General features: G+C 40.7%; 3 protein-coding genes across 3 annotated transcripts; 2 read left to right on the top strand and 1 right to left on the bottom strand.

Annotated features, from left to right (window-relative positions):
- Window positions 1–592: 592 nt before the first annotated feature.
- On the top strand, window positions 593–3,160 carry Mcm10 (minichromosome maintenance 10 homolog). The gene is made up of 2 exons (XM_017151543.3): window positions 593–1,861; window positions 1,924–3,160. The coding sequence occupies exons 1-2, from the start codon at window positions 694–696 to the stop codon at window positions 3,075–3,077; spliced, it is 2,322 nt and encodes a 773-aa protein (XP_017007032.2). The 5' UTR covers window positions 593–693; the 3' UTR covers window positions 3,078–3,160.
- A 344-nt stretch (window positions 3,161–3,504) lies between these two features.
- On the bottom strand, window positions 3,505–24,328 carry Ret (Ret oncogene). Its single transcript, XM_070215642.1, has 8 exons — window positions 24,210–24,328; window positions 23,493–24,131; window positions 19,322–19,612; window positions 10,875–11,647; window positions 8,783–8,948; window positions 5,578–7,292; window positions 4,980–5,120; window positions 3,505–4,746 (listed from the first exon to the last, which is right to left on the bottom strand). Exons 3-8 carry the CDS (start codon window positions 19,386–19,388, stop codon window positions 3,898–3,900), a joined length of 3,711 nt encoding a protein of 1,236 aa, XP_070071743.1. The 5' UTR covers window positions 19,389–19,612; window positions 23,493–24,131; window positions 24,210–24,328; the 3' UTR covers window positions 3,505–3,897.
- Window positions 14,114–18,566, top strand: LOC108064153 (transcription initiation factor IIA subunit 2-like). Its single transcript, XM_017151545.3, has 3 exons — window positions 14,114–14,291; window positions 14,376–14,621; window positions 18,391–18,566. The coding sequence occupies exons 1-2, from the start codon at window positions 14,130–14,132 to the stop codon at window positions 14,616–14,618; spliced, it is 405 nt and encodes a 134-aa protein (XP_017007034.3). The 5' UTR covers window positions 14,114–14,129; the 3' UTR covers window positions 14,619–14,621; window positions 18,391–18,566.
- Window positions 24,329–24,507: the final 179 nt, after the last annotated feature.

Below are 24,507 nucleotides of genomic sequence, written 5' to 3'. Positions count from 1 at the left end.
TCGTACGCACGACAGCTTACATTTTGGCCCACACATAACAACCTGCTTGCGAACGCTTTTCCGCTCATAACAAACTACAAAAAATTTAAAAAAACCCAAAAAACAATGAGCTGAAGCATTATTTAATTTTTTCCCGCCATCGATTTGATTTGTTCTCGCAGTCACCGTTCCAATTTTCACAGTCAAGAGGAAGAATTCAGAGTTGCACCGAGAAAACATCGCCTAACTATCGCATAAAAGAGCCCGTCAAAGTCCGTTAAAATTGGATGGCGGACTAACTGGGAAATTTTCGGAACGGCAAAACCTTACGGACCATCCGTTCAACGGATGGTAGATGGTGGATGGAGCTCTGTGGGAAGACCCTATTAATTGAAAAATTTCCATTGAACATTATTGTTAAGTAGATATGACACTTTTAATAAACTCTTTTTATAAGTTTTATAAAATGGTGTAGATGTACAGCAGGTGTAATAAATGATTAAGGACAACTACTATCGCCCTTGAAAGTAAAATACTGCAATGTGCCACCTCTAACAGTCAGTGTTGGCTAACTACTAAACTAACAGCAATTTACTGGTTTCACACCTACAGCCACACTAAGCCCGCCAAAAGTAATTTGTTTTTGCGCTCATTTGGAAAACTCGGTGGGAAAACTAAGGAAATAAGTGAAAAATCCAAGAAAAAGTGGATAAAATGAGTCCCGCCAATAAATCCCAGCCAGACATCAGCATCGACGATGAGGAAGAAATACTGGCGCTGGAAAAATTGCTGGGCGAAGCGGAGAACGATAATGCCGAGTCTGCAAAACCGGAGAAACCAAAACCCGCACCCACTTTGGCCAATGCAGTGCCAAAACTGCGGGAAGACAGTAGTTTCGCCAATGCCTTCACCTTCGAGAAGACCGTGAAATCCGCCAAGCCGGAGAAATGTGTCATCAGCAAAGAACCGGAGCTGGACTCTTCCGACGATGAGGAAGTGAAGAACTTCCTGGAACGCAAGTACAACGAGTACGGGAGCGATATAAACCAGAGCCTGAAGCAGCAGCGGGAGAGTGCCCACGAGTCCAAGGTGGCCAGGGAGGTGGATCAGGAGCTGAAGAAGACCACCCAGATGGTCACGTCCACGCCGCAGCCGCTCAAGAATCCGCACAATCCCATTAAGCGCACGTCAACGGTGAGCAGTTCGTTCCAAAGGCCTCCGCCAGCTGCCGCCGCCGTGGCATCCACATCCCAGCCAAGTGCTCCCGTCTCCGCTGTTTACACGGATCCGGTCTTTGGCCTGCGCATGATCAATCCCCTGATCTCCAGCTCCCTGCTGCAGGAGCGCATGGCGGGCAGAAAAGCGGTGCCCTTTTCCGGCGTCGCCTTTCACATCGAGCGGGGCGATCTGGCCAAAGATTGGGTTATTGCCGGCGCCCTGGTCTCCAAGAATCCGGTTAAGAACACCAAGAAGGGGGATCCCTTCTCCACCTGGAAGCTTTCCGATCTGCGCGGCGAGGTCAAAACCATCTCACTGTTCCTCTTCAAGGAGGCCCACAAGTCCCTGTGGAAGACAACGGAGGGCTTGTGCCTGGCTGTCTTGAATCCCAGTGTTTTCGAGAGCAGAGCGGGTAGCTCCGATGTGGCTTGTCTATCCATTGATAGCTCCCAGAAAGTCATGATCCTGGGCCAATCCAAAGATCTGGGCACTTGTCGGGCCACCAAGAAAAACGGGGACAAGTGCACTTCGGTGGTTAATCTGACGGACTGCGACTATTGCATCTTCCATGTGAAGCAGGAATATGGAAAGATGTCTCGGCGCTCGGAACTTCAATCGGCGACAGCAGGTCGTGGAATCAATGAGCTGAGAAACAAGGTTTTGGGTAAGGCATCTCCGAGTTCCTAACGATCTTAAGTTATATTTCTTTATCTACCTTGTTTTTAGGCAAAAACGAGGTCTTCTATGGCGGACAAACCTTTTCTGCTGTTCCCGCAAAGAAAAGTGCTAAGCTGATCTCCAAGGAACGCGATCGTCTGAGTAAGCTGGCTGGCTATGATGTTTCGCCCTTCGCACATACCGCTGATCACGCCTCCAAGCCCAAAACGGCCGAAGCCCCTAAAGTTCCATATGCTGAACGAGGGGGTCCGGTTTCCCGTTTGGCCGGTGGAGTGGAGGCTTCTAGGAAGCAGAGGGTCCAAGATCTAGAACGATTAAGGAAGCTGAAAGCGGAGAATGAGCGCTTTGAACAGGATAAGCAGGCAAAGGGTCATGTTTTGGGAAGTGATAAGAAAGAGGAACCCCAGACAACCACGCCCACTACACCTGTACCCGACAAGTTCAAGAATCGTGGCTTCTCCTTCGACGCCAGCCTGACACCAAAACTTTCGGGCAGCGAAAACTTTTCCTTGGAGATCAATGTAGGAGCTCGTCAGGCACAAAGTGCCAAGCTGAGAGCAGCCGCCCTGCTAAAGAAGAAACCGCTGGAGAAGATCAACCCCAACTCCACAAGAGGCAGTGATACTGGCAAGAGAAGAGCCATTGATGAGCTCAATGACAAGTTCGCCAGCAGCGCTAAGCGGCAGAAAATGGAGGAGGACGATCGCGAGCAGATGCGCAAATCGAGAATTGAGAAAATTATGGCGGCCACCTCATCGCATACGAATCTCGTAGAGATGCGAGAGCGGGAGGCGCAGGAGGAGTATTTCAACAAGCTGGAACGCAAGGAGGCGATGGAAGAAAAGATGCTGGGCACCTACAAGATGCCCTGCAAGGCGGTCATCTGCCAGGTGTGCAAATACACGGCCTTCTCCGCCTCCGATCGCTGCAAGGAGGAGAGGCACCCCTTGAAGGTGGTCGACGCCGAAAAGCGATTCTTCCAGTGCAAGGACTGCGGAAATCGCACGACCACAGTATTTAAGTTGCCCAAGCAGAGCTGTAAGAATTGCAAGGGCTCGCGATGGGAAAGGGCGGCCATGATACGGGAGAAAAAGGTCCTGACGGGCAGGGAAACGCTTTCGGTGCGCGGAGACGAGGAAACATTCATTGGCAGCCTGGCCGGCAGTGCTAATTTGAACTTGCTGGTACCCGACGAAGAGTAATTGCTCTTTGCTGTAGTTGGTTTGTTTATTTTATATTTTTTTATTTTATTTAAAATTTAAATAGCATATGCGGTACATACAAATATTTACAGTCCTCTGGTTGGTCGCTTTTTGGCTTATATAAAGGATTCGTCATAGATAAATAAGTACAAAGGTTCCGATGCCTAAAGATCTAAGTGCCTGTGAGATTTTTAGTGCAGGTTTTTTATAGAGATGTACCCGGTGTACTCAATGATTTTGTATGAATGTTAATCTAATGATTGTATGACTCGTGGGTTAAATAAATGGAATCTTATATTATGACTGAACAATTGTTATGGAATGTGTAACAAAGCTTAGAAATTATTAATCACACTTAGCTCATCCTAGCCAAATTGTACAATCTTAAAATAAGTTATTATGAAGCTTAATTATAATAAATCCTCAACATTTAGCCTTAGTTCTATTACTCTGAATATAGAGAAACCATTAGCAAATATGCACAATCTTAAAAGCACAATTATAAAATGTAAAAATGTTATGGGTTTTTGGCATATTTTAGACAGAAACTGGCAGTATTTAAACAGTTGTTTGGAATGTATTACGAATAGAATTAAACTTGTCTTTGGCTATGTAAATTCTTTTGTAAATGCTCGCGAGTATTCGAAATCGAATTCGGGTTTTTTACAATCCATATTTGGCATTGGCATAAAGCTACGAGACTAAACGTAAAACTAAAACTAATCAACAAACAGTTTGAACTGAAAAACAGGCGCTGATAAGAGACAAGAAATCGGAACTGAATGATTGGGGGAAAACTATACACAGGTGGTACTTGTATCTAGACGGCATCTTCGGCCTGCTGTCCTGGAATCCCCTCCGCCGTTTCCTTGAGATTCAGCAGACTGGAAAAGCGAAACGAGATGGTCTTGGAGAGATGCTTCTCAAACTCCCTGCTGTCCAGATTGTCTGGGATGAGACTCTTGTTGGTCATGTCCAGATAGGAGCGACCCCGCTTCACAGGAACTGAATAGTGTGGCAATGAGGTGGCCGCTGGGGAACCGTTGGTCATGTTGCTGTAGCTTGGAGTGCAACTGGATTTCCGAATATTCAGCGGGAATCGCAAATCGTTTTCGTATCGCAACACCTGCTCCTTGGCGGTGGCATCGATCAGAGGCCGTGGAAGATCATAGCCAGGTGGAGCCGTCGAAGTCACTGGCACCTCTTCCTCCGACTGATCGTAGCTGGTGCCCTGGTCATGGATGTCGTAGGCTATTTTGGGTGGTGACCAAAGGTGTTGCAACGAATCCGGTTCACCGAATTCCGTCGTCATCAAGGCCAAATCATCGCCACAATATAGGGGATTCGAAACGGCATTCGTCTCCAGATCTATGTACTTGGCATTGTTGCCCAGTAGCTTCTCGAACTCCGAGGCCAGGAATTTAAAGGATGGCCTTCCATTCGGCTCATCCGACCAACAGGTGCGAACTATGGAGTAAACGGCCTCCGAGCAATTTTCCGGTCTGTCCATTCGGTAGCCCGTCTTCAGCAGGGACCACAGATTCTGCGGAGCAATACCAGGATATGGAGATGCTCCCAGGGTGATCAGTTCCCAGCAGAGAACGCCAAAGGACCACACATCCGATTTGCTAGTATATACATGATCCGCCAAAGATTCCGGGGCCATCCACTGAAAGGTAAGTAATTCTATTTAGAACCAAAATGTATACAGAGAAAACTATACAACGTTTTAGGTGCGGTTTTCATATAAAAACGTTTTTAAAAATAAAAATGAAAACGTTTTAAAAATGCAAACTAAAACAAATTTGTATGAAGAGTTTTACTTTTTAAAATGTTTCACCCCTTATTTTGCACCTAAAACTTTTGATAATTTTCTCTGTGTATGGTATCTTATAAACTTACCTTGACGGGAACCCGATCTCGAGATCGCTTCAAATAAGCATCGTCCTCGTAAACATCTCGGGTCAGTCCGAAATCGGAGATCTTGCATATCTTGCCATCCGCAAGGAGTACATTTCTAGCAGCCAAATCGCGATGAACCAACTGGAAAGTAGAGGGATTTTAATGCAATGGTTACTGGTTCAACAATACACCCAGAAAAAAAATTAGCTTGATTTAAGGAATTATGGACTAAAAATTGCTAAATAAGGCTATACATGGACTTAAAAGTTTTCATCACAAATACATTTTAAGTCTAAATGTCTAATTACATGGACTAAAGTCAATTTTTAATCCATTTAGCGCCGTTTTCTCGTCCGTTTGTTAAATTTTAAGTAGGGTTAATGCCTTGAAATCGTATGGGAAAACAGAGTCTTAACCCTACTTTATATTGAACAGGCGGACGAGAAAACGGTCCTTAGAAATAAAATTTATATGGGATGAACATTTTTAAGTCCACGTATAGACTTGTTAGCCACTGTAAAGCCATTATTCCTTAAATCAAAGTCAATTGACTTAAATTATGGACATTTTTAGTTTTCTGAGTGTGCCGAAAACCCACCTTCAGTTCCGTGAGATAGGCCATGCCCTTGCAGATCTGCCAGGCGAAGGTAAGAACCATCTTGACATTGACAGGCTCCACTCCATCGGCGAAATCCACGCCCGCGCACTCGATCTTCCGGCTGAGACGAAGGTAGCTCCTCAACGAACCATACCGGGCATACTCAATGATCAGCAGAGGAGCCTCCGAGGAGGTGCAGGCTCCCAGCAACTTGATCACGTTCGGATGAGAGACCTCCTGCAGGAGTTGGAACTCCGAGAGCAGGGCCATGTACTCCACCGAATTGGCGCCCTTCTTGAGCATCTTCACGGCCACCGTGGTTATTCCCGGCAAGCCAGCGATCTCTGTGGCATAGCCTTTCAGGACCTGACCGAACTCGCCCTCCCCCAAGACCGTGTCCAGTTGGAGTTTGTCCCGGGGGAACTCCCACTTGGCATCGCCGCTCTCGAACTTGAAGCCACCTTGCAGCGGCATCAGGGCGAGATCTCCGTCTCCCAGTTCCGGAAGAGCCTGTTTGGCGGACGTCGGGGTCATCGTTTGTTTGCCCAGGCGACGCTGGAGCATCTTTCGTTGGGCAATCAGCAGACAGAGGAGCAGGAGGACGAAGACCAGTGGACAACTGATCACGAAGAACATGCAGGAGCGATCGCACTCGAAACCAGCCACATTCAGGACGCCCAGGAGCAAGGGATCCTGAAGGGATGGATCTGCTGCAGTGGCTCTTCTGCCCCCCAGCAGGGGTTCCGCCTCCGTTTCGTTCTTCCGCTTGCGGGGCTTCTTCGCCCTGGGCTCCTCGTCCAACGGAGCACACGAGCACTTGCCGTTATCCTCGCAAATGCAGGTTCCAGAGGCACTGTAGATCCCCTTCTTGTTCTCATTGCTCGAATGGGGACCCATTATCCTACCAGCCGGCGTGCAATCCTGCGGACAGGCCATGGGATTCAGATCCTCCAAGGGGTCGCACACGTGATCAGGACAGAATCGGGATTCGGGCACACAGGATCCATATCTAGTACCGAACATGGCTGAGTTGGTTCCCCGCCACTGGCAGGATCCTCCGCCAGTTGCCAAGCCACAAAATCGATTGCACTGCGACTGGAACTTAACCTGGGCACAGGATTGCGATCGGGACTTGATCTTCAGTTCGCAACTGGTGTTCTCTGGTCTACCATGAACCAAATGGACATTGATCACCCGAACGTGCGAGAGACGCTGCTGATCCATCCAGGTGACATTCAAGAAGTATATGGTCTCAGGCGCCTCCTCCAAAGCCTGTGGGTTCTTCACATAGACGATACCCGAAGTCGTGGTAATGCCGAAGGCTCCAATTTTATCCTCCACGATATCGAACCGTACGGAACGTGACCTCATTAGTTCTAGAAAACTTTCTGGCTGGGCTACCCGATAATAGGAAGCAGCTGTCCGGAATACGGCAACGTCCTTCTCGTAATCCACGGTCAAAGGACTCACAGATCTGCCCGAAGAATCCCCATTGAAGTCGTCACTCTCAAAGATTCGATGCTGACGCGCCCGCAGAGGAAGAGCTTGGGGTAATTCCTGGTCCGTTTCGTGAAGATTACTCAAGTTGATGTGAAAACATATATAGGCCGTAGCTGACATGGCATCGTTAAGGGTTTCAATGGTCAGATCCCGAGCTTCCAGAGAAACACAGTAGGGGCTTTCCCGAAAAACGCCACTCCGGGAGTATCGAAGTTCTGGTTGGGGAAATGGGGTTAACATTTATGAGATGTACACTAGGGTGGACTTCTTTAAGGTCAACTGAGCTCAGCATCTTAAATGGTAGGATTCTGTGTCCAATAAATTTATGCGAAAACAGAAAAATTTTATTTCATCGTTTAGACGGTGCGCAAAGGCCCTAAAGTTTCGCTAAAAATTAAGTGTAAAACTAGGAATTTACCCCATTCCATTTCTTGTCAGATTTTAACATGTCAACTTTTTGGTTTCGCTCGAATAACAGAGTCAAGTAGAAATTTATTTCATGAATATTAACAGTTGGACGTAGCCTAGCCAGTAGAGCTTCTGTCTCCGAACAAAAAGGACCGAGTTCGATTCCCATCTCACCAATTTTTTTTTGTGAGTCACATAAAATAGAGATTCAATTTTACAATTTTGAAGATTAACTATCACTTTTGCGTTCGCCAATAAAAAGTTTCGTCGAAGAAATGCTGGCTTAGGATACAACGATATTGACTCTTATTTTTCAGAGACCGTAATATTTATAAGTTGTACTCTAAATGTCCTTGATTATTCGTTATTATTGTTATTTTTAAGTTGTAATTGTCTCCCAGGGACTCGAATTTAATCCACGACTTCATCCCTTATTAAAAAGCTCGGGAAAGTGATTAAGATACTTTTTAAAATACTGTCAAAGTATAAAATTAAGTCTACGGCATCTAGATGAATCTGAAATATGCGTAATAAACTTTAAAGCCGTTGCGCACCGCCTACAACTAATTATTTTTTATTTTTTCTTTCTTTAATCGATTAAGGATACAAAAAGGCTATATATGAAGGGGTGAGAGCATGGCCTTAGAAATTTCATACAAAATAAGTCCACCCTAATGTACACCTCTTTTCAAGGAAAAGCATTCTGAAATAAAATCTATCAGGTGTGTCCCAGAAAACACTAGAGTTTTTTAAAATCAATTAACAACTAAGAAACTCCCTTGTTTTCCTAGTTTACTCAATCAAAAGCAACACAAAAACAATTGTCGGATTCCCTCAAACCTAAATTTGATGCTTTTAAATGTACATTTTTTTCGACCTACATTTGGTTCAGTTTGTGAATTTGATAATATCTGCATTATTTTCAAAAAGTCCAAGGCTTCGTTAACCTTTTTTCGAATTAATTTTGAAGAAGATTAAACAAAATGCATTGGATTATGTGTTTAGCCGCTTAATTTAAAATGCTGATCGAAAGGAATTCAAATGTATCGAATGAAACTGAGTAGCCCTTATGTGGTTTTTCATACAAGTGCGTGTCAAAAAGCCAACTTAAGCCATTTTTTCATGTCAAAAAGATTTTTAATATTGGCTACAAAGGAAAAAATTGTAAAAAGCCTACTTAAATGTTTTTTAAAACGCATCTAGCTATAGAAATGTCGGAAAATTGTTGAAGGAACGCAACAATTGATAGAGTTTTCAGGGACCCACTTGTATATCATATTACGATCATATTACTTACGACAACTGACGATGGTATGTGGCCTGCCCGTGTGATCCGCCTCGTAGGCGTGGCAATCCGGCCGGAACAGTCCATTGGTGTCATTGTGAACGGCGTAGACCAGGTGAGCATTTGCCGCCAGCGTATCCTTGTCTACATAGATGATTTTCTTGCCCGCCTCCTCGTCCTGTGGGTATACATATATGGAGAACAGAGAGGGGATGAATTAGCAGGTAGCTTCATTAGCATTTACTGACCAGTGCTAATTAAATTCCACTTGGCACCCCCTTGGCAAATTGCAGCACTGCCCTCCAAGGATGCGCTCTTGGTGATTAGCATTTTAATTCGTGCACAAGGTCAGGCTGGGGTTTCAGATCCTCGGAGACCTGACATTTCCCTACGAAGAGGGGTGGGTGGTTTCACCTCACCCTGAACCCGAAACCCTTTTAATGGATCCCAGGGGCTAGGACATTAGCAAGGTGTCTTCCCTGAACTTAGGCTTAAGTTGGAATGGTGGCTATTGTTAAGGTAGGATGGACATTACATTTGAATAATAAGTGGGTTGGAGTTCCCATTTGGCGACAGTAACATTGTGTTAGGAACAACCGAAGGTGGTGGAAAGAAAAGTTTGTTTTGGGTGTGCAAATCTATTGGGAAAACGCGGCTTTGTATCTTTTAATTAGTAACAAAAACATTATTACATTTTTAGTACCCGTAGTAAATTTTCAAATGTTAGTATACAAACATTTTATGAACTAAATACAAAATTTAAAAATCTGTATGCATTAATATTCCTGTATTTCTATTCCTAATAAACCCCTTAAATTATCTCGAACTGAACATGTTCTCCATTTAGTTGACCCAACCGATTTGGAACTCAGCCACTCCTCGTCACACTAAAGCTTTGTTCACTTTATTATGGGACATGTCGCCAGCAGTTTCCTCGAAATAAAATAAAATGTACATTATTGTGTGTACATAATTTAAATGCAGAGCCACCCACAGCAATTTGTAATGACCGGACTTTAGTGCAGAACCAATTACTCCAGTTGGAGGGAGGAGATCGCACTATCTGCACCTGAACTGACACAGTTTGCAGATCCTTGGGGATAGGCTTGGCTGGCTTCGAACACGACAACATAATTTACTTTGGTGCCAACTTTAAGGCACTCCGACTCGGGCTTCAATTCGCGCTGAAGTCACTTGACGTTCCCATTCCGGTTCCTTTGGCTTTCCCTTACTGTCTGTCATGCTCCAATCATAAAAGCCCATAAACGTTACGCGTTTTTAATGGCAACATATGAGTCGAAAGGGGGGGAGTTTGGGAAAGAAGTCGCGGAAGTGGCCAACTTTGTCTATCTACCCCAAAAAGGACCTTTGCAACCAGACGTGGTAATGACCAAATAATGGCAGGGTGACCGGGCTGGAGTCTTTCATCAGCCAGTTCTTTGGATACACTTCTAAAAATATCAACTATCTGGAGTTATGGAAATCTATAGAGGTTTAAGAGGTTCTACAACTTATGAATCTCTATAGAAGTAAATGTAGTAGTGGTTTTCTTCACCTACCTGGAGTTATAGAAAATCTATAGAGGTTTATGAGGTTCTACAACTTATGAATCTCTATAGAAGTAAATGTAGAAGGGGTTTTCTTCAACTATCTGGAGTTATGGAAATCTATAGAGGTTTAGAGGTTCTACAACTTATGAATCTCCATAGAAGTAAATGTAGTAGTGGTTTTCTTCAACTATCTGGAGTTATAGAAATCTATAGAGGTTCATGAGGTTCTACAACATATGAATGTATATAAAAGTAAATGTAGTAGTGGTTTTCTTCAACTATCTGGAGTTATAAAAATCTATAGAGGTTTATGAGGTTCTATAACTTATGAGTGTCAATAAAAGTAAATGTAGTAGGGGTTTTCTTCAAGTGTAGCTGACTTGGTTGCGTGTTTAGGGGGCGTTCATCATGGGCGAATTCAATAAGCCCGCACCCAGTGAGCGGCCAGACAGCCGGCAGACGAATAGTCTGGGCAGGGTCTGGTTGAGATGCCTCTACCCCTGTAATCCTCTCCTTCGTTAATTCCCTAAACCCCCTGCAATTCCAAAACTCACCGCCTGAAAGTAGGGCTGCTCCAGGTAGAACTCGAACTTCGAATCGCTCTCCTGCAATTTGGGTCCGTTGTCATTGCGATCCAGTAACTTAATGTCGAAGCTGCGCGAGAATTTCCTCTGATCACGGGGTGATAACTTAATCGTACAGGTAATCCTGGCCTGCAGCTGCCCTGCCTTGGCGTTCAGGCCATTGAGCTCATCGTGATCCAGGGGCTGTCGGGTGTAGAGCCGATTTTGCTTCAGAACGAAGTGGGAACTGCCGGCGTTGAGGGAGTAATCCAGGGAAACATGCGGACACAGATACTTGGCAGCCCGGGAGTTAAGGGCACCGATGAGTACGGGCTCAAAGGAATTCCTTCGCCGATATTGACCCTGGGTCTCGGCTATGCTATACTGGGCACTGCTCCAGAAGCAAATGTGCTCCAACTCCGAGCAGTAATCCTCCAGCGACTGGGGTGTGACCTCCATCGTAAGATGGGAAACGGGCAACAGTTCATGATCCGGTTGATCCCTGGGGAAGGCGGTCACCACATACTTGATACTCGAATTCGGTGAGCGGTAATCCGTGCGCATATATATCTCGCCGGAGGAACTATTGATCCGCAGCAGCGGATTGTCCTCCAGGCTATACAAGTAATCAGTGGCCAACCGGTTGCTCTCCATCCGCAGCACTTGGAACTGGGCCAGCGGAATCTTTGAGAAGATACTCTCCGATTCCTCGTTGATGGGCAGATTGAATTTCACCGACGTGCTGGGAAAATAAACATCAACGGCTGCAAGAGAAAAGAGGGTGGAAAAATCAAGTTAATGTAGATGGCGTCATGTGGGATTTTGTGCTGGGGTGGGGTTCTTTGTTTGGGATGCTGCCACAAGTGGTTGACCACAATTGACTCACTCAGTGGAAGTGGGTTTCTCCGATTCAATTTGCGGATTAATATTCATTTCCTCGACTATCAATCGAGGTGAGCTTTAAGTTTGGAAAGTATAGCCTTAAATGTTTATTTCAAGGAATCGAAGAACTTAAAATTTTTAAATGTATTCTATTAATTTTATATTATATATTAATTTTTTATTTAGTATTATTCTAGAATTATTATTCTGGAGTAAACCCCGAACCACTGGACAACCCCAAGTAGAATACATATTCCCGAGGGTTGTTTTCACTTTATGGGGTTTATTTACCCATCATCCGCATCACTGAAGAGACACACGCTGACAGTCCTCATCAAATCAAATCCAATCAAATGAATTAATTTAATGAGCTCACGTTGACCTTAATAGAGTTGGCCATAACTATAGCTCCCACTGCCAACTCCCCCTATCTGCCGACTTGAACAGGGCGTATGCGTAATTTGATAAGAGCTCCATCCTAATGACACCCGATTGTTGTGGTCGTGTGTTTGCATACGAGTCAAAGTCCAATACAAGCGATAAATAAATATAATACTGATATTAGTTATTAGCATATGGGTTATCAAAATGACGCCTTTTCCTTCGTCCTTTTCCTTTCATAATTCCCCCCTTTGTTGTCATCCCCATTTGAAGTGTCGGCGTCATCGAGTTGCGTATTGATTTTGTGATAACGATAAACCTTTGGTTAGCCGGAAAAAATACAACCCCAGGCATAATTGGTAACAAATTTTCCTCGCCCTTCGTTCATGAATTTCCTGCCCCCAATTTTAGGCCACAATACTTGAAGCAAACATTGGGGAGAACCGAAACACTCTTGTAATGTTATGGTGTAAATGTAAATAGGTTGGCGTATCGCGTCGAATAAATATATATTAAATGCCCTGAACTTTAAGTGATTTATTTTTTTTTGGTTTTAGCTTTGATTATAATTTGTAAATAAGTGGTATTTTTCTTTCATCATTATTTTAGGGAGACAAATGAGCGTTTATTCCATTGGACATACAAGTAAATACTTCAAAATACTGAAAATGGTTAAATTTACTATTCCACTTTAATAATAGTAAACATTTTTTCGATTTTTCTGAACACTGTTTAAACAATAATTAAGAGGCTACCTAATTTTGAATTATATAAGCGATCACATAACAGCCCATTCAGGAAGTTCTTCAAAAACGAAACTTAAGTGATGGCTCCCCACCAAATCAAGTCTCACACCTCTTACAAGGGGGAAATGTAAATAGCTGGAATAAATGAATAAAAAGGCCGCTAATTGGATGCCCACAAAACAGTCGGTGTTACCTCCATTAAATGCCTGTCATAATTATGCCCTAGCTTTCAAGAGGTAACCAAACAGAGACCCACAAAAAAGAGGGGGAACTTTTTCCGGGTTTCTCCCGCAACCGCAATCCAAAGCAATGGTGGGAAAATCGCTCCTTGATATGGCCTTTGGCATAGTACACATTATAAATAATAAAATGTGTTCATTACAATTGCTGACGCCCAGGCATGCGAAAAATGCTGATAAAATATGTAAATGAGGGGAGTTTGAGTTGAATATGTGCTCACTCCAACATGCGCGCATTTATAATGACATTTTAAATGCGTGTCCTTGGCGCCCAACATGGAACTTTCGAAGCAAGGACCCCCAAGCACCCACCCACGAAAAATATATTAATGCTGTCAGCGTTCCTAATGAAATATGCGGGGTTACTAACGGGATTATACCGGCCCCAACTCCGCTGATTCCTGCCAAATGATGGCGCCAGTCCTGTTTATGGATGGAGCGTTTTTCTCGTGATTAAGTGCCAAGTGCTTCACTTTACAAGAAATTCAAAGAAGAAAATATTGCATTAAAGGAACGAAAAAATCCCAGTTCGCACTAATAAACTTGGTTTCAACTTGTGGTCAGTTTTAATAAAATAAAATCCCGAAAGCATAAACTTTGCCCCACTTTCGGAGCATTTGTATGGAAGGTCTCCTGTCTGAAGTCGCATGTGGACCTGAAGATTTAAATGCCGTGTTAATCTCATACCACACTTGAAAACCAACAAGGCTTTATCTAATTGGACAGTTCACTTCCTCATGGTTGCCAGATGGGGGAAAACTCGATTATTGGACAAGCATACAATCGATAACGATACCAACTGTACAGCTCCGGTGATCTTGCCTAAATAGATTTTCCGCATTTTGAATTGGGTAAATGTTTTAAGTATTTTACGAATTGGAAATATTCAAATATTGACGAAAAAGCTTTCCATCGAATTCTCATAATGTGAAATAATCGATGTGCTTAACACGAAAAAATATCGTACAGTTTGTAGGTGGCTTTTTTTTAATCGGTTGATGACTTTGCCGAAAATCTGCTGCGCCTGCGTACATTCTACCAAAACTCTACCTTTAAAGTTTAAATTTGCCGAATATTTCAAGTTAATAATGAGCTACCAGCTTTACAGGGCAACCACGTTGGGCACCACGCTTCAGGAGACTCTGGATGAGCTGATAGAGGTGAGTAATTGGCCACGTCCCATTCCTAAGCGGTTCAATACTAATTTTTCACATTGTACATAAACTTCTTTTTGTATTTTTCAGTACGGCCATTTATCAAATCATTTAGCTAATGCAGTTTTACAAAAATTCGACAAGAGCATTTGCGCAGCGTTAAACAAGCGAGTCAAGGCCAAGCTAAGTTTCGAGGCCGAGAAACTGCTAAACTACAGATATTGCGACAACGTGTGGACCTTGCTTCTAAAGGATGTGGAGTTCCGCGATGGTCAGGATGTTTTGCAGGTGGATACCGTCAAAGTTGTGGCCTGCAAGGGATCCAATGACTAAAAGGTATTGCAGGTTTCGACCCTGAAGTCTGAATTCTATAGTTCCTTCGGCACTAGAGAAAATAGCTCACTTATTTGTTAAATCCAAAAAATGGTTTTACAAATAAATCTGAAATAATATTTAGGGTCAGCTAAATTATCGGCTTTTTAAAACTTAGCAGTCTTTAACAAATCTTCAACAAACGATTTGTTGCAATCAGTTCTTAATTAGAGCTCAACTTGACCTCATCGATTCCCGGGAGACCATAGCTCTAAGACCATTAATCCTGGGACTAAGTTGGTGCTCGAAAAAAACCACAACCACCCACAAAACGCTGAGCAAAAGTCAACAACCGTTAAAACGAAAATAGCGACAAAAGGGCAGGACGAAAAAAAGCAGCGTAAACAGGGAAGGACTAAGACTATTAGGTTATCTATTAGGTGGACAATTAAAAAGCCAGCGAATGGCGCATTAAAAACTGGATTAAACACGGCCTTAAAATTGAGGGAGGAACTGGATAAACTGGAAGAGAATTTCTGGGGTGACTGGACTCGTTGGGAGTTTTTACACTTAAAAAAATATATTATGCATGAAATCAGGCAATTACTGAGAATAAAAATGTGAAAACTTCATATTTACTGCATTTTAATTGATATCCTTAATCTAATTAATATGACTTCAATTAACTTTATTCTTTATTCTTTATAAATTACAAATAACCTTGCCTTCTATAATTTTGTTTTTAAATGAGTTAGGTCTAGTATTTCTCTCCCTGTAGAAGAACCGCTAATGACAGCACTGTCAACAATTGATGGGCGGCGACTCGGATCCCGACTGGGCCATTAGCTGGGCCTGTGTACCTGAACTTGGTGGCCACTGGCCAGGTGAAATGGAGACGCCAAATGAGGTGCGGCCCCGGGATGAAATGTCAACTAGTTTCGCATAAACTAATTAATCTGCCCGAATTAATTGACTTCGCATCGAATTGGGTCGACAGTTGTTTGCCTGTTTGATTACTAGTTGCAACTACCAACCTTCCGGAGTTTATTGTCCTTGTTTTTTGACCGCAACTCCGGGATGCGAATGACTCATTTGGGTGTGCGGATAAATTTGTGTTATCCAGCATCCGACTCGCATTATGTTTGTCTACTGCTGCGTAATGAAAACTTTGTCTTTGTCAGGGTTTTTAGTTATTCGTGTAACTCCGCTTTTCCCCATTCTTTTCCCTGTTGCATTGTTATTTTCATTACTCATACGTCGCGTATGCCAGACGTGGTTTTCTGTTTTCCTTGGCACTGACTGCAATTGTCTGTTGCTGTGGCTTTTTCCTGCTGCAAATGCTGGCATTGGCCAATCTCTGGCCCTGGTTATTGTTTGGATTCGCATTATTAAATCCATTCCACTCCTGTCTTTCTACTTTCACTCGATCGAAGTGTGTAGACAAAGTGTCTTGAATGTTTTTCTATTTCCTGTCCTGACTGCCCCTGAAATTTTCTCTTTACCGGAGCCAAAGCAAATTAAATTGAAAACAAGCTGATATGAAATGGAAGTCTCTAGTAGGTACTCCACTCTATTGATTATTCTATACTTATAAAAGGAATACTTGAAAATATTTGCAACATTTTAGAAGCATTTATTTATAAAAAAATTTAATTTGGGTTTAATAACACATCAAATAGTTAATTTAAATATTTATGAATTTTTAAGATACTACTATTTTAAGGCAAATTTAAAGGTAACCAAAGTTTATTTATTTTTCTTATAAACTGATAAAGGAAGGGTATCTCCTATAACTAGAAACAAATAGTTGTTATTGATTTAAATGCAATTTTCATTTAAGTTTTCTTTTTTCAGTCTGGCACAAAGAAGTGCACAGTCATGGTAGATGAGGGATTGAGAAAAGTAAAGGAAATTACAGAATAATCGCAGACTAGAAGTCACCAGGCGAACTTCAAAGACTTTGTCTTTGGCATTGAGTGAGGAGTGACACTCCCGTTCAGACAAATAAGACCACATCCAGAAATTACCGACCCTCGACGGTGATCGATGGGCGGGCTCTTTAATTGCTGCCTGTCGTCAAATGAAAAACATTTGTCAAAGTCATGGGCCTCTTAAAATTTATGCTAATTACGGCTAATTAATAGGAGCTACAATTAGTCAACTTGGGTTGTAGACTAAAATGTGGCTGTTATTCTAATTGCAGTAACTAAAATATTAAAATAATTACAAGGTTTTAATAAAATAACAATTTAATATATTTATTAAATTTTATACTTATTTTTCTAGCAATAACTGTATTTTCAACAGGAAAGCGAACGCTTAAAAAAGAAATCCAATAAATATATGCAGATTTCAGACTCCCACTTAAAGGGGCTGAATGGGAGTGCATTATACCCAATATCTGAAGCTGAATCACGCTATTTCTGGGATCTGAACCTGGGTGCGACAAATGGACAGAGAGTGGCAGAGACAGATCTCATAACTGAAAATGGTTTTCGTTTTGTTATTATTTTGTTATGCAAAGTACTCTATAGTAGAAGACAACCTTGAGTGTCTGATAAATGTGTCAGTTCGCTCATAAATCTAGCCAAAGTGTGTGCGAAATATGAAATACTTTGCAAAAGTTTCGTGGCAGGCAAAGTGATTTGAGATTTGTCATAAAATTCGATGTATTTAAGAAGGAAATGGAGATTGGCTGAAAGGAGTTTAAAGTTATGGTTCCATTTTCCTTAATGTATTATAACTTTTTACTTTAAGTGTCTTAAAAATTGTCTTAATTATTATTATACTTTCCTAATAATAGCAAACAAAGCTGAAGTAAGAACAGTTGTAATGCATACTACCTAGAGCTACATTTTTATTCTTACAGCTCAAGTTATCTGGTTAAGATCGGTGGCTAAAATCGTTTCTATATAATTTTCGTAATTTGATAAATAGCTTTAGGCAAGTTTATGTCTTTTTCAAAAATGTTGAAAGTCAGTTATTAAACAAAACACTTTAATTGAAGTCATAAAACAGCCGGAGGCCACTTAAAAGTTCGCAGAGTGCGAAAACATACTATAGACAATAAAGCGTACGGGGGCACACACCTATTGACTTGATTGATTTTCACATAAATTCATGAATTTCTGGCGGGGAAGGGGACCAAAGACAGCTGGCGGGCACGTCGACACCTTTAACCCGAGTGACTGATTGACCGGCGAAGGAGTCACCATACCACATGAGGTGCATTCAACTTGACGGGGACAAAGTACAGGGCTTGAAAGGGAACCTCTGAGTGTCAGCTGTGCTGGAATGAAGAGGAATGGTCGTCATCCCCCGAAAAATTTGATATGTCTTCCCAGCATGATGAAATAATTTTTTGGGCGTGTGCTTGCCTGACACGTCATACACTCAGAAAAAATTGGGCCATTAATATAAAGGAATAAATTTTTAACAGACTTTTTAAAAAAATATTTTTGTTTTTTAGTAAAAGTATAATTTTAGTTGGCCTATAACCACATACAAATTAAAAATTGCTAAAAAATACTGATCCAAAGTATTAGGAATAAACTAATTATAATAATAAGTTATTAATACGGCTAACACCATTAAGTTCATTTAACATACTTATAGCAGAGAAGTTAAAACACATTATACCTGATATACAACCACCACTTTTCTCACTTTGATTATTAATATTAAATGGTAAATGGTTAATAAGACGTATATAAAACCAATCTTCCAAACTTTAAATATATTTAGATATTGTTTGTTAATCAAATTGCTAACATTGTAAATATATTTTTTTCAGCCCAGACATTGACGGAGTGCCCCGGGGAGTTAGTCGGTAGTCGAGTCCATCACCGTCAGTCAGTCGCTTTCAAAGGCAAATGCTAGAAGCCAGGCCCACATATCGCTTACCAACTTGTCAAAACGTCAGTTCACACCTGTGGCAGTCGAATAAAAAAAGCTTATGGGTCGCATAGAACGCACCGGGCTTATAATTAAGAGTTAAGCAGTGCATCGTTGAGCACATAAAAGAGCACCGAACCCGAGTTTCCCCCACATCAACGAGGTCATAAAAGGGGTTCGCACTTTATTACTCCATATCTTCGGTTGCATTCCCACGGCGTGAATGTTTGAGTTTAAGTTATCTGTGAGATTTGTTCACTGCCACTCGATGCAAATTAGTGTAATTGCCTTTTATGAGCTCTCTATTTGCCTTAGATCCGTGGTGAAAGGGGTTATGGGGGCACTTTACCACTGATTAGTCGATCAGATATTTACCGATTTTAATAACCCAATTAAAGATACAATTGTATAAGCTCCGCCCGAAAAGCTAATCACTTCTATTTTATAACCAATATCAACAGAGTACTTAAAAGGATAAAATAGTTTTCAAATTTTCTTGCGGTCTATAATATTTTTGTAGAGACAAACTTTATTTGATCACGTATTTTTTTGGCAACTTGTTTAAGGGGGAGATTGAAAATGAGAGGCGTTGTAAGTGTTTATTTTACTGTAAAAAGCGTTTAGTACTAACATTCTTTATAAAAGAATTTAAATTTATTTTCGTACAGCAAGTACTCTTTTTATGACCCGTAAAAGGTTAAGCAACATAAATCTAAATTGAAATTGCCATGTGATCAAACACTGGATCAAGAAATTACCCAACCTACCATATTGTGTGTGATAAATTTTGGACTTTTTTGTTGTCTCTTAATTGTTTGTTTCTTACTTACCCGCACAGATGTTTTGTTGCTGTGTGACAATTGTGAGCAGCGTCACAATAATAATAAAAGACTCCATCGCAGTTACTTTTGTTGCAAAAAGTCAGTTATCACTCGGCAAATTGTCGCTCACTCGTGTACGCACATTACATATTTACACATTTTAATGGGTTTCCACTACGAATTGTCTCTTTTTGTTTGTCTTTGTTTTTGCGTATTGTCTTTAATATTTTTTCTTTTTTGGTCTTCTTTTTCAATGATGTTGGCAATTAGCCACGTACGATTCGTCCACGAACTTAATTACTTTTGATCACAAATTGATAAGTGGCATTTATCAATTAATGTGCGAAAAGCAGAGCAGGAAATATGAAAAAAGAACATTGAGTAGGGCAGATATTAAAGCCAGGAACATTAATATTTTTTTTTGTTTTTGTTAAAGTACTTTTATTTATAAAAACGAGAAACCGAAGTTAATATACCCTATCCCTATTTCTCTTTGTGGAAACGTTTTGATATATACTTAATATATTATACATTTGTTTACAATTTGTTTCAGAACTGGGTTCAAATATCTATAGACAGTTTAAGAAAGAGTATGAATAGTAATTATTATTATTGATAGCGGCGCCCACACTCCCGTTTGTCATTTAACCAATCTAATTAATCACTCGGCTAATTCCGCACAAACTTCTCGAGAGCCGCGGGGTCTACGAATTCTGATTATTGCAATTCAAAATGAGCTTCGAATTTGTTTTCCTTTTTCGGCATTACATTATTATTGATATCGTTATTAAATGGTCTTCGGTTGCTATTTTTGGCCAGCGCCAGGTGAGAAGCTTATGGTATCTGCTTTTGATTTGTTTTGTTTTCTATTTTTTACCGCACACTTTTCGGCTCTACTACTTTTGGAGGTTCTAAGGCCAAACCCCTGCGGGTGTGGTTTTTTTGTTCTTATTGTTATTAATCGTAATTTTTGCCAATTCATTTTATGCCGAATCCCTTTCGGTTGGCTCAATTGGTTTTTAAATGGAATAATTTAATTAAAATATTTGGGCAAATAAATGGTTGCTGTCTGGGGGATTACTTCACAGTTTGTTTGCTTGCCCTAATCAAAAAGTTTATTGGTTTTAGAAATCATTTCGCTTTTTTCGTAAAATTGTTATGTAAAACTAAAAAAATATTTGGAAAATTTAACAATTTTTAACTATTTATTGTAAGTTTATTTTTTTTGGAATCAAACACAACAGAAAACACAGAAACACGTTTAGGTACCTACATATATGTGGTATAACCAAACTAACGAATTCTGAGCACCTACCAAGGCAATCACTCCAAGAGGACGTGCCATGAAAAGAGCAAAAAGAGGTGGAAGTACGTGTACTCTATCCTCTGCAGTACCACTCTATAGAGTAGGTACTCCACTCCACATCGCTCCAATGCGGATGGTATGTGTGTGGTATCCAGCGGTGCACGGCAGGTGTGATAAAAAGAACCGAAAGAGACAATTGCGGCGTGAATTACCCGCTGGCCAGGGGAATAATTCAAACGAGCCCCAAAGTCAAACAACGTGATAAGCAATTCACAAACACTGGGCGAAAAACTAAATTTAAAACTTTTGTTCAAGTGTTGACTGAAGATCCGAAAATCGTATTAAATTAAACTCTATCCTCCTAACTGAAGATCAATTTGCTTAGGTAATTGATTCTGTGAGTTCCCACGACTTTGTATATATTTTATATGAGTTTTCTTTGTTATACCTTGTGAAATATAATTAAATACCTTACATTGTAATAAAAATAAAACTTGACTAAGAAACATTTTTATGATCAGTTTTTATTATTCTGAATAATTTATATTCATTATTTTACCACTATTTTTTGGGCAGTGCTTTCAAAGACCGAGAGACCGACTGACTGACTGGCAGTCCGAGTGTCTGCTGTCTACTTTTCGTCTGTGGGCCTCTTCAGCACCTGAGCACTTTAAAGTTCAAATCTTTTGACACACTGGGAGCTCAGTTGGCGGATGCTAATGACACACGACTGACACAAAGAGGCTTTGCAGCAGACACACAGAGATTCAGAAACATTCACTGGGGCCGAAAGCCAACCGGTTGCCAATTTGAGAGAGTTTCAAAGGCCCAGGCCCATGGCGTTTCCCCCATTAAAGGTTACGCGACCCAGGCGATCCGGGCGCACTTTTAAGGTGCGTCTCCTATAGCCTATACAGCCGTCCTGTTGCGCCAAAAATGGCAATTGCCATATAAAACTTATTCGAAAGCGGCAACTAACGAACAACCGACGACCGCAAGAGTCAAAGTACGACTGTGGAGGTTCTTCAGTGTCAGTGACTGCCCCCGACTGTTTTTAAATTTCACTGCGACAAAAAAGGTTCTAAGATAAGAGTCATCGAATATTGCTAATTTACTTAAATAACACTGAAACTTATTAAAAATTTTAAATCTAAAATTTCCTTGAAATTGCTCCTTCCAACTGTAACTAAAATGTAGATATCACCATAAAAGTAAAATATTTAAATGGCAATTTTAAAAATGATACTTTCAATATATTTAAAAAAATAATAACCATAATATACTTTAATCAATGTTCTGCGAATTTAATATTTCATTTGGCCTAACACTTTTTGCTCTGTGCACCCGTCTTGTTAGTTGTCTCTGTTATTTCTTTTCGTTCACAGACATCGGCGAATTGGAAAAGAATGCGAGTGTAGCATCAATAATTTTGGCCTGGGAGCTTAGAGTTCTTGTTTGGATTCCACGAAAAAGGGTTCAGGAATGCCAGCCGCTGTCAAGGTGGCGTATGCGTGATGTTCTCGTTGAACCAGAACAAACAAAAAAAACAAGAAAGGAAGCTAGCTTCGGCAAGCCGAAGCTTATATACCCTTGCAGATCATTCTATTAATTTACAAATCGCAAAAATGTTAAATTTCTTATTATTTCACATTAATTTTTCGATCGTTTCTATCACAGCTATATGATATAGTAGTTCGATCTTTTAAAAATTAAAATCGAAATTCGGAAATATTTCAAAATAGTCATATCCCAGAGTAGAAGGAAATGTAATAAAAACCAAAAAAGATATAATTTTTTTCACATTAATTTCCATTTAATTTTTCGACCGTTCCTATGGCAGCTATATGATATAGTGATCCGATTTAAAAGACAAAAAAACCGAAATTCATAAATATATAAAAAAAAATATTCCCAAGAGTAGAAGGTAAAATTTCAACACCGGAGCTAGAATTTTTTTACGTTTTTATTTTTTGATCCTTCCTATGGGAGCTATAAGATATAGTTGTCCGATCCGGTTGGTTCCGACATATATACTACCTGCAATAGAAATACGACTTTTACGAAAGTTTCATACCGATAGCTTTAAAACTGAGAGACTAGTTTGCGTAGAAACGGACGGACAGACGGACGGACAGACGGACAGACGGACGGACAGACGGACAGACGGACATGGCTAGATCGACTCGTCTAGTGATGCTGATCAAGAATATATATACTTTACGGGGTCGGAAACGTCTCCTTCACTGCGTTGCAAACTTCTGACTGAAATCATAATACCCTCTGCAAGGGTATAACAAATATCAAACAAACTCTAATTGATCTCATTGTTCGAGTTTTTAGACCTGCTCACTTGTAAGGCATTTGTAAGAATGTAAGATGCAAATTAATCTCTTGACTGGCATTTGCATATGTTCACAATTAATCTTCTGTCACCTAGGTAATTAAAAATAAATATTTTTTAATTAAACTCACATTTTATAATTTGTCTGATGTAAATATTAGCATTTTAATTAGTTTTCCAATTGATGAATTGCCTGTCTACAGCTTTTGGTTTACTTAATTGAATTAATGGTTAAAGTAGTGAGAAGCCATAAATATTTGATTAGGTTTTCATTAAGACTTTTTAAAAAATTTAAATTTTATATTTATATATTATATTTTTTATCATTACTCAAACTATTTCAAACGCTAATAAAAAAGTAATATATAATAATAAAATCTAACCGCGTAACTATTATTTTGGTATTTTTATTGTGAAAGATGTGTCTTTGCACATTAAATTCTTTGAACACCTGCAATTATTTATTTGTGTATCTAATTGGCAGTCTTCAGTTTCCACATATTAAAATATTTCCCTCAATAAGCTGCAATTACTTGTAGTCACAAATTGTGTAAACTAATCCAACTCAGACACGCACAGCTAAATCACAATTATCCGGTGCCAATCTACACGATTTTCTGTATTGAGTTGTCAGTGCCACCCGAAGTGAGGATATTGGCTGAATTTGGAAAATCCGAATCTGGAAAATCTGGCCATAATTCGCAAATAAATTTCAGCGTTCGCTACATACGTAAACACGATCTTGATTTTGGAGACACGATTTATGGATGTCTTGCAGCTGCTGCAGCTTTTCGCAGACTCCTTAATTGTTCGGCTCGAATGGCAATTATTTATGGGACGGTTTAGCAAGGTAATTAATTAGCCACCTTTTTCGCGTTTTGGACAGCTTTTCCGCGGAAACACTTTTGAGTTTGTGGGAAATCGCTGAGCTGACAAGCCAACTGAGCCAACGAACTACCGAACCGCTTTGCACGAGCTCCTTTCGAAAAATGAAACTGAAACCGGCAGCCGGCAACTCCAAAGCCGCAAAAACCCACGAAATCGTACAGAAAACTTGACTAACGAAGTGGCTTCGTGTCGGTTAGCCGACGTGAGTTTCCACGATGAGGACGGTGTGAAAACACCCTCGTTGAATTTTCCATTTTCCGCTGCAATACTGGGCTATCGGTCCCCTAAACACCGTCATCATTTAATAGGGTATATGAGATAATCAGATGTGCATGTTCCACTGCTGTCTTTTCTATATTTACCTTTGGAAACATGATCTCATGTCAAGCACTTTTCATGACAGCTTCTTTCCATGGTTTCACGAAATATTTGCCTTATATTGGGAAAGGGTTTCGGTGCGACTTTATCTCCCGCTTATCACTTGCTTATTGTGGGAAATGTTGGTCTTGTGCCAATAGATCTTTGTATGCCAGAAAGTTCATAGGCTGCATTCTAATTAAGATTATATTGTTTGCTCGCAGACTGCAGATTTTGGAGAATCGTTTTAGGGATGATATGAATAAATCGTAAGCTGAGAAATTTATAAATTAATGTGCACTG

The sequence above is a fragment of the Drosophila takahashii genome, chromosome 2L, assembly GCF_030179915.1.
Source record: "Drosophila takahashii strain IR98-3 E-12201 chromosome 2L, DtakHiC1v2, whole genome shotgun sequence".
In the NCBI taxonomy this organism is placed as follows: domain Eukaryota; kingdom Metazoa; phylum Arthropoda; class Insecta; order Diptera; family Drosophilidae; genus Drosophila; species Drosophila takahashii.
The sequence above is the reverse complement of the archived record's forward strand: the minus strand, read 5'-3'. Positions and strand labels throughout refer to the sequence as shown.